General features: G+C 47.6%; 1 protein-coding gene across 2 annotated transcripts; it reads left to right on the forward strand.

Annotated features, from left to right (window-relative positions):
- LOC116613539 lies at positions 1-5,551 on the forward strand. Of its 2 annotated transcripts, XM_048734195.1 has the most exons (6): positions 1-166; positions 727-936; positions 1,506-1,535; positions 2,076-2,424; positions 4,182-4,317; positions 4,882-5,551. In XM_048734195.1, exons 4-6 carry the CDS (start codon positions 2,332-2,334, stop codon positions 5,058-5,060), a joined length of 408 nt encoding a protein of 135 aa, XP_048590152.1. In that variant the 5' UTR covers positions 1-166; positions 727-936; positions 1,506-1,535; positions 2,076-2,331; the 3' UTR covers positions 5,061-5,551. The 2 variants fall into 2 exon arrangements, with proteins under 2 accessions (XP_048590152.1, XP_048590153.1); XM_048734196.1 differs by lacking the exons at positions 1-166; positions 727-936; positions 1,506-1,535; positions 2,076-2,424 and adding an exon at positions 2,800-4,118.
- Positions 5,552-10,005: the final 4,454 nt, after the last annotated feature.

The raw sequence follows: 10,005 nt of genomic DNA on the forward strand, positions 1-10,005 counted from the left end.
CAGTCTCATTTGAGCTCGCAAGCCACGAGGTCGCCCTTTTCTGCCTTCCGTCTAGCTCTACCAATTCGCTCCATATAGCTTCACAAGATAAGATTCCTCCACTTTGCGAAAAAAGATATGGTTTTCCTTTCGTCATCTAAGCGGCCCTTCACATTAGCTGAATGTGGTTTGTATTTAGAATTATTGCGAATTTGTTTTTGCCTATTTGTTCGGAGTTTTATGTTCACTATTTTATGTGCTTACTTGATAACTTATTGTTAACCAGTTTGGTCTTTTGCACGTTAGCTCGCTTGGTTGAGCAGTGTGCTAGTTTTTTTTTTCTGTTGTGGCTCAACTATAGAATCCAACGGCCAATTTCAAGCTGTATCGGGCAATGCTAAATTCTAATTTAGTTTGGTCTATTTATTGTATGCCAGTCCGTTGGTTTGGCTACGTTAAATTTCTTCGCTAAATCATCTGTTTTGAATGTTTATTACATTACAGGTCAGCCCGCTTTTTCGGTCAATGCTAAATTCTTATTCTATTTGGTCTATTCCCTGTACTTTTGCCCGTTTGCGGGGCTACGCCAAATTACCACGCTAAATTATCAGTTTGGGATGTCTATTACATTACAGGTCAGCCCGCTTTTTCGGGCAATGCTAAATTTTTATTTAATTTGGTGTGTTGGCCGGGCTACGCCAAATTACCACGCTAAATTATCAGTTTGGGATGTCTTTCACATTACAGGAATAGTGGGGGAAACGGCCGCTTTTAACAAGTGGGGATAAATCAGTTATGAGATGCCCCACCTGCAAGTATGGGGCCTGTGGTGGAGCAAAAGGTGGGGGAATGGGTCATATCTGAGGAGGTCTGGTGACTGGTATGGCGATGTCCCACAAGTCACCACGAGTTAGCGTGCGCCCTACTAGAGCAAAGATGGCGGATTCAATGTCTTTGGTGAGTATTGTCAACAATATCCGTATTTGTTTTCCATACATTTGTTTTTTGTTATATGTAATAAAGAGTGTAAAAAAATACGAGTGAAATTCGCAAATCTGTGACATGAGACTCGTTTCAATTGAAAGCTATAGTATGTTTTAAAAGTGGTTTGGCGCTTGATTGGCCGCTCGTCAATTTTTGCGGGATTTATCGGACCTCGAAGTAAGTTGTGTGATGGCCGTTAGCCGATGGAGTCCCCAGCCTTTAATATATTCATATACAGTAAGAAACAAAATTCGTGGCGGACTTCAAACTCGCTCTACTGACATTCTATCGGCAAAGTTGAAATAAAGAAAGACTCGAACACAGTATTACATGGTCTAAAGTTTTATTTTTCAGGATAAAGTATTTTTTCGCTAACATATAAATTCGCTCATACATTCCTTTATAAACCACTGACAGAACCCTTGGCTGCCTGTGATTCTTCATGGATAAAACGGTCATTAACGAATTCGAATAATTGACACTCCTCCGCTGCTTCCTGCTGACATTTACAAGCTTGTGTGGATTTGATCTTACATTCACAGTGTGGGCGCATCTTCGAAGCATGGTTCGAGGTAGGTCGTTTGACGACACGGTGCATTTTTGTGAAAAAAATCGTCTTTGAGTGATGTTGGTCGTCAGCGAGTCAAGGCGCTCCGTGTGCTCCCTTCTCAAATATTTCGTACAGTGAGGTAGGGGTGACCGAATTTTATAAAACTTCACGGGGGTAATTAAAATGATCACTTCTAATCGTTCGGTAAGTTTCTAGTGTTTTTATTAAGAATTTCTCACAAAACCCTAAAACCACGAACTGTGAACTCGGGCTCCCTGTGGAGGGACTCGACGTGAAATCGCCTGATGTGCAGTGTTTTTTTCTTTTTTTGTTAGAAAAAACCCTTTGCATGAGAAAAAAAAAACACCAGGCGATTGCACACCGAGTTCTTCACACATGTGTAATAGTACATAAAATGTAAAAACTTCGTCAAATGCCCCCCATTTCTCGATAGTTATCTCGAGGGGTGGGGGCATTGAGATTCATTGTGTTAGATGCCATAATGCATGATAACGAGAACCACATGATGCTAATGAACCCTTCTTTTTTTGTAATTCCGCAGTTGTAATGGCTCCAAGACCGAAACAATGCTGCCCCTGCTGTGAGACGGAAGTAGTCCACTTACCGCGACACTTGAGAAAAGTGCATGAATGGCCTGAAGCGACAATTAAAAATTATGATTCCAAAAAAAACGGGAGAAGGAAGAAGAAAATGTCACTTTAAAGGGTGTTTTAAAAACCCCAAAAAACTACATTATCATTTAAGAGATACACACAAATTAAAAAAAAAAAAACAGACCAAAAATATAAACAAAATTTATGCATCACGGAATTTTTAGACGAAAAAACAGAAAAACAGAAGAAGAACCCCAAAAAAAGAAAAAAGCAAGAAAAGAAATAGAAGAAATAGATGTAGGTGACGAAGATGACACTGGAGATCTGAAAGAGAAGATTAGTAATATGGTGGTGATGGTCATGGTGGTAGTGATGATGTTGGTAATGATAGTGATTGTGGTGGTGATAGTGATGGTGGTGGTGATAATGATAGTGATGGGGATGGCGATTGTGAGAGCTGATTCTGATTGACTGTGCTGGCTAACATTGATTATAATACTTCTTTCCTTTTATTTTAGCAAAATCAGAATGAATGTTATTATGGTGGTGGTGATGATGGTGGGTGATGCTGATGATAGTGGTGATGATAGTGGTGATGATGGTGATGGTGATGGTGGTGATGGTGGTGATGATGGTGGTGGTGATGATGGTGGGTGATGCTGATAATAGTGGTGATGATAGTGGTGGTGATAGTGATGGTGGTGATGATAGTGATGGTGATGACGATGATAGTGGTGGTGATGGTAATGATAGTGATGGTGATGGTGGTGATGGTGATGAAGGTGGCAAACTAGGATGCCCACCAAAGTTCATAAGTATAATAAAGAAGCTATATTCTGATGTTCATGCTAGGCTAATCGTAGACGGAGAGCTAACTCGAGCATTTGAATACAACTGTGGTGTCAAGCAAGGATGTAAGTTAGCACCAACTCTATTCGGCATCTATGCTGCTGTCCTGCTCTGGTTGGCCTTTAATAAAATTGAACATACCTGCAGTATCAAGATAAGATTCCGATTTGATGGTAATCTCTTCGATCTTCGCAGGCTCAAAGCAAAAACAAAAGTCCTTACGGAATTCATCAGGGAGGCACAGTACGCTGACGATATCGCCTTATTTAGCGATACCCCAGAGGGTCTGCAGTCTTTACTTACATCGTACAATGAACTTGCTAAGAGAATGGGGATGCGCATTAACACAAAAAAGACGGAGACTATGTGTATTGGTAATACTGCCGACTTTTATGTTGATGGTATTATGCTGGTCAATGTTACTCACTTTAAATACCTTGGTAGTATCCTGTCAAGTGACTGCTCAATGAGAGCGGAGCTCACATCTCGTATACAAGCTGTATCATGTGCTTATGGTCGCCTTCGAAAGAGAGTTTTCGACTCACGTGATCTCACTGTACCAACCAAGATCGCTGTTTATAATCAATGTCTAATGCCTCTTTTATTGTACGGTAGTGAGACATGGACTGTATATCAGCATGAAGTTAGAGAACTTCGTACTCTGCAACAACGCCATTTACGCCTAATCCTCAAGATCAAGTGGGATGACTATATAAGCAATGAAGACGTCCTCCGTCGTGCAAATGTAGATGATATTGAAACAAAATTAGCTAGAAATCGTCTCCGCTGGCTTGGTCACCTCTGCCGAATGGACGATGACAGAGTGCCTAAGCAGCTGTTATTTTCGGAGCTAGAACAAGGGTCTCGCGCAGTTGGTCGTCCTAAACTAAGATTCAAGGACATTTTGAAAAAAGACCTCAAAATTGGATGCGTCCTTGAAGCGTGGAACTATCATGTACATAATAGAAAGGAATGGAGGGCGATCACAAATAACATCTGCACGTCATACGACAAAAGAAGATATGAAACCTATTTAAAACAAAGGGAAGCTCGCCGTAAAAGGGCGGAGAACAGTTAAATACAAACTGTGTTATACCCGTTCGCGGGTGCAGGCGCTTATATATATGGTGATGATGATGATGGTGAGAGCTGATTCTGATTGACTGTGCTGACTGACATTGATGATAATTTCTTTTCCTGTTCAGCAAAATCAGAATGGTAGTGAAGAACTGGCTGCATGTAAATCTGAACTGGAGAAAGCGAAGGAGGAGATCGAGAAGGCCTGGGCATTATACGACAAAGAGAAAGATTGCCTGGAGAAAATCAACTGGCAAATGACAGGTGAAGTGATGATATATAGTTATTCAGTTGCTTGAAGTGCTAAAGTGGTCCAGACCAATTTGCAGGCTCACCTCAGTAAGATTTCAATTAAGTTGGCTTGATTGGGGTAAGGGGGTAAGGGTGTGTTAGTATAGATCACAGACCGTCAGAAAAGGGGTAAGGGTGTGTTAGTATAGATCACAGACCGTCAGAAAAGAGGTAAGGGTGTGTTAGTATAGATCACAGACCGTCAGACAAGTGGTAAGGGAGTGTTAGTATTGATCACAGATCGTCCGACAAGGGGTTAGAGTGTGTTGGTATAGATCACAGTCCGTCAGACAAGGGGTAAGGGTGTGTTAGTATTGATCACAGATCGTCAGACAAGGGGTAAAAGTGTGTCATTGATCACAGACCGTCAGACAAGGGGGTAAGGGTTTATTAGTATTGATCACAGATCGTCAGACAAGGGGTAAGGGTGTGTTAGTATAGATCACAGTCCGTCAGACAAGGGGTCTCATTGTTTTCTGTAAAACGCGCTGATTTAGTGAACGTTTTGTTTTATTTATTTAACTATTTATTTAACAGAGACAAGCGACAGACTTCAAGATGTAACTCAGGAGTCCAGTTCATCATCAATCAAGTCCAAATCCGCACAGGAGCTTGAGACGGAAAACCGGCGCGCGCATTCCAGTTGGCTATCTCCTTCCAAGACCAAGGACTTAATGGAAAAGGAGTCCCCACGAGCAATTCCAAGACCAATGTGAACAACAATAGATCTCTGTGGACCCCACTGACACAATTCCTAGACCAATGCAAACAGCAATAAGCGGTCCCTGTCAATATAACAGTTTTATTGTATTTTGACCACGAAACAGAAGTTGGCATCAGAAGTCTTGTTTTGAAAGAAATAAAGTTATAATTCCTGAAAGAAACAGTATGCAAGAAAAACAAAGAAACAATTGTACAAAGCATATTGACAAACATCTATTTCAAATAAGGTTGCACTCGAAGAATCCTTGTATCGTAAATAAATCGAATCCTGGTCTCTGAAAACCACTTGATTTTGATTCACGCATGCATACACTAATTCATTTTATTTTTACTTGGTTTTGTTTATATTTAATTTTATTCGCTTATTTATTTGATACCCATGAAGCACCGCGGGCTACGACATATGGATTCTCCGAATGGAACCTTATTCGTTATAGGTGCAAACAGGACATATATTGTTTTTAATAAATAACCATATCAATCATTCTCGCCTTTTTGTGTGTGTGTGTGTGCTAACACGGATCCCCCATATTGTCTGACAGTCCGCTGGCCATGGGTATTGCAGGTCAGGAGAATGACCCCTCCGCCCCAAAACCTTTGTCTTGCTTTGAGATAGCGTCAGGAGCACGATATTTGATAGTGCCTGAAAAGGGTATTAGTCCCTATCTTATTAGAAGAACCCGCGCGCCCGTTCCTTCCCTCTTCACCCCATCGCGGGATAATAACTCGCTGATCCTCGCCAGGGTTGCACAGACCTTGAAAATACAGTAAGTCCTTGAAAATACATTTCCGATTTTGAGGTATCGAGTTTACTCGTAAACGTTATAGTCCTTAAAAAGTCCTGGAATTTTCTTAAACACGAGGTTCCGGTTTAAAAGGCGAACCCCAACAGTTCGCGGGGGGTCTCATTGTCACTCAACCGCCTGGATTCCATGATTCCTACGAGTTTGAGCTTTCACATCCTTCAAAAGCCGATGAAAAGGTACGAAAACACTTTTCTTGCAATTCTGTTATTTCTTTTTAGCAAAAAGCTCATAATTCAATTTTATTTTTAGTGACAAACGCTTAGTCCGGTCAAGCTAGTAAGCGCCTGGGTACGAGGCAGCCGAATGTAACTTAATATTCTCACCGGACTCATTATGAATAGGATATTTATAGCTCTGCTGCGTCGTCGACATCGTGCGGATATGGGTGGGGCCCTCGTGTCTAAATGTCTGCTTACTCCATGGATAACAGCCGAGACCCGGGAGCGCTCCTTGGTCTGCTGTACGGCCGCCAGCGGCGGCCTTGCGGGCGGAGTCCCGCCGTCGGCCGCTGCGTGCGGATCGGTAGCTCGCTGGTTAACAGCTGGTGTGCACGTGAACGCGGCAGCTAGCTCCCGCCTACGTGTGTAGAGGCCGATCAATGACACTAGAAGACCAGCGAGCCCGATGACCGAGCTGGCCGACCAGGCAGAGTTGCTCTCCGGGGCAGGTGTGTGTGCCGAAGGCATGCCAGCGCTTGCCGTTCCGGAGGCGGCATCGTCGGCGCGCAAGCCCTGCGGCTCGCTCTGCCCCGGGGCCACCGGCAGCTGCTGCGCAGGGGCGACACGAAGCGACTCTTTCTTCGCTCTGTTGATTCGGTTCCACTTTGCCAAGCGCCTTCCGGCTTCGGCTCGTCTTCCGGCTTCGACTCGTGATTGGCGCGTCGCGCGCCGCTGCCGTCCCGGCAGCCACAGGCGTGCGTGCAGGTTCTTGATTCCGTTTGCCAGGTTCTTGGGCAAGTTCTTGAGCAAGTTGTTCGTCAGGCTGGGCACTAGTACTTCCTTGAGGTTCCTCCATCTGCGTCGACGTGCGAACACGCGGTGTCAACTACTTGGTACCAAGTGGTAGGAAAAGTGGCGAGCTTTCAAATGAGCGTCTACTCTGGGATGGCGGGCTCGACACTGTCCGCGGCTGCTACCTCGCGTTGGCTCCGCGTGTCAGCGCTTGCCGTTCCGGTGTCGGCACGACAGCCCACATGACACGCTATGTGTAACGCCCCGGCGGATAAAGCCATCAAACGACCGCGGCGTAGAGCCAGGCTTCCGCACAATATGCGGAGCTCGTTGTTGACGATGTAGTCGGACACTAGGTCATTGTGAAGATCGATCACACTGTCTATCGGCAGCGCCATGCCTACTAGCTTGGTCGTAAGCTTCAGAAAGCTGTCTGCCAGGGCGTCTGTAGTCCGGCTGGCTAGAGCGGTCTCGTATCGCCTCTGGTACTTCCTCACCTCCTCGGCGCTCATGCGTTTGACGTCGTCGTGAGTCAGGGCCTTGCCTACCATTTCTCTCGACCTCCCCGAGGCTACGAGAATCGCGAGTTCCTCCCTCGCGTCTGCTATCTCAGTTTGCTCACCTCCGGTTGCCGCCCCGGCAGGATGCGTCGAGCAGTCAAACGACTCGACGGCCGGGAGGCCTGCGGCGTCCCCCTCAAGAAGACTCTCAAAGTATTCGTCGCTCCTCATGCCGTGGCTAAGGTGCATATACGTTATGCCCTAGGGCGGTGGTTACCGTTCAACTAGGGCGATGGTATAAGGGTGACGCAAGCAAAACTCTAACTTCGAGAACTCTTTCGTCTTGAGGGCCTTCATGTACTCTTTCATCTTCTCTTCTGAGAGCTCCGCACCGTAGTCATAGCTTTCATGTCCGCCTTGCTCGGGGTATAGAAGACCACCAGGGCCGCGATGTTCTCGCGGAACGGCTTCGTGATGCTGGTGAGCTGCTGCGTGATCACCCACACGCTAAAACCCACGTGGCGCTCGCTGAATGCCAAGTTGACGAGCTGGTCAGAGCGCCTCTTTACGTCTTTCGAGGCCGCACAGTCCTCGAGTATGATTAGCGTATTAGTGCCTTCGAAGAGAGTGGAGACAAACCTCAGCAGCATGTCGATCTGACCCGCCTCAGGTGCGATGACAAACAGACGATCGTCGCCCTCGCCGAAGCCGTCGTATGTTTTGTTGTAGACAAAGGTAGGGCACACAAGTACGATGTAGTCAATTTTGCCCAGAAAAGGGCCGCGCAGTCGGTCCACTACGAATTGGGTCTTCCCGCATGACGTCGGGCCCACGTTGAGAGCGTTAAATGGGACGTTTTTCGGGTCCATACCGCTCCGGCGTATGTGCTCAGTATTGTATGGACTCTAGCTGTCCGTTCATAAGGTTCATCTGGGCGTCGGCCACTACAAACACGCGACAGTTTACGCTACCCGAGCCGCCTGCCGTGCGTTTTATCTCGAGGTGCACACCGTCGCGGGTATTGACCAATCGGAGACCACCCCCATGGATGGCGCTGTCGTCCGTCGTTCGAAGGTCGATCCACAGAGCAAACTTGTTATCGCCATAGAACGACTCGGGGCCGATTGCCGGGGCGGCGGGCGCTCCGCTGTGCCCCCCTGGGGAGGGGCGGACGAACCGCCTTTTCGCCTCCCTCCAGAAATCCGTGGGGCGCAGGCCCTGGCTGAAGACTTTGTTTGGCGTGCCTTCGATTGTAACGCGAACGCTCTTGATGTCGGGGTACACGAACTTCTCAGAGTCGCGAGTCCCTGCCGTGTATGGCTCCACGAAGAGGAGCAGCAGACCACTCATAGACCTTCGCGGCAGGTTGACACTCTCGTTGATTATGCTGTCCGTCCCTTTGCTAATCACGAAGGTCTTGTGAAGGTTCACTTGCTCGTAGAAGAACGTTATGCCGTTGTGGTAGGCGGCGGCTGCAGACCGGGGGAGGTTGTCGTCCCTCAGGCTTTCGTACTCCAGCTCTAGATTTTTGATGCCATAGGATAATTTGGTGGCATCAGTTCCGACTACTACCTGGTCAGCCGATGCGAACGTGATCTCGAAGAGCAGCGCCTCGGAGAGCGCCCTTGGGTATAGCACGCCGTGGTCCGTCAGCAGAGAATGGTCTAGCGGGATGGTGTACCTCGCCCCGTGGGTGGCGCTTAGAGCGTTCTCCTTGGCGTTACTGGTCGCCTTATCGCCAGCCTTGGAGCGGAGCTTGCGCATGTTTTCTGACTGTATGCCCTGCTCCAGGCGGTCCTCTCTCTCGACCTTGGACAGTTAAAGCTCCTCATACGTCTTGAAAGCGTCGTAGCGGTTCGTGTCCTGGAGCGTTTCTCCTGCAACCGTGATTTTCAGGCGGCTCACGAGATTTCGGCCGACGTTGTTCACGACGGTATTATTCGCATGGCCTGAGACGGAGAGATCGAGACCGACCCTCAAGGAGCCAGGCACGAGCGTGACGCCTTCCGATAACTTTGGGACCGCCACATATAGCGTCTCGTCTGGCGAGGCCGTCGACGGGTTGAGAGTGACCCGGTGAACAGTTCTCCTGGCTTTCAACCCCAGAGGGATTCTGGGTGTTCGTTGGGGGTCAAGTTTATCGCTGACTGACATCGTATACGCGTATGCACATAAAGTACGAAGTCGCGTGGCTATGGTGCGGGCTGTTAGACATGTCTAACATAGCATAGCACGAGTTATGCGCGCGCATCATGGGTGATGTTGACGTTGACATTGACGATACCTTGCCGGGCGCGTTCGCCGATCGCGGGGCGGGGGACGACGAGACGACGCCCCTCATCCCGTTTGACCCCGACGATGAGGAGTCGATCCCAAAGACGAGCACGTCCTTGCGTACGCATGCTGCGCATAGCATGGCTTCGCAAACCGCCGGAACGGCAAGCGCCGTAACCTCGTTCATCACAGAGGGTGCAGCGACAAGTCTCGGTCTCCAGTTCCTCAGGGAGGAATACCCAAACCTTGACGAGAATCTGATACGGTTCCAGTCAGACCAGAGGGGAAAGACGCTAATACAGCTTCGCAACCTTGGCAAAGGAGGTTGGACTAAACCAAGACAGCTGTTCAACGAGGACGGAGCGTTCGACAGGACGTTGCAAAGCTGGAAGGGTTCAAGCTGGCGAT

The sequence above is a fragment of the Nematostella vectensis genome, chromosome 11 (genome assembly GCF_932526225.1).
Source record: "Nematostella vectensis chromosome 11, jaNemVect1.1, whole genome shotgun sequence".
NCBI classification, from domain to species: domain Eukaryota; kingdom Metazoa; phylum Cnidaria; class Anthozoa; order Actiniaria; family Edwardsiidae; genus Nematostella; species Nematostella vectensis.

What these genes read in the sequence shown, in the direction of transcription:
- LOC116613539 (XM_048734195.1), top strand. Translation starts at nt 2,332, where the DNA reads ATGCATCACGGAATTTTTAGACGAAAAAACAGAAAAACAGAAGAAGAA. An exon ending in AAGAAATAGAAGAAATAGAT is followed by an intron (nt 2,425 to 4,181) that starts GTAGGTGACGAA and finishes TTTCCTGTTCAG; the next exon opens with CAAAATCAGAATGGTAGTGA. An exon ending in AATCAACTGGCAAATGACAG is followed by an intron (nt 4,318 to 4,881) that starts GTGAAGTGATGA and finishes TTTATTTAACAG; the next exon opens with AGACAAGCGACAGACTTCAA.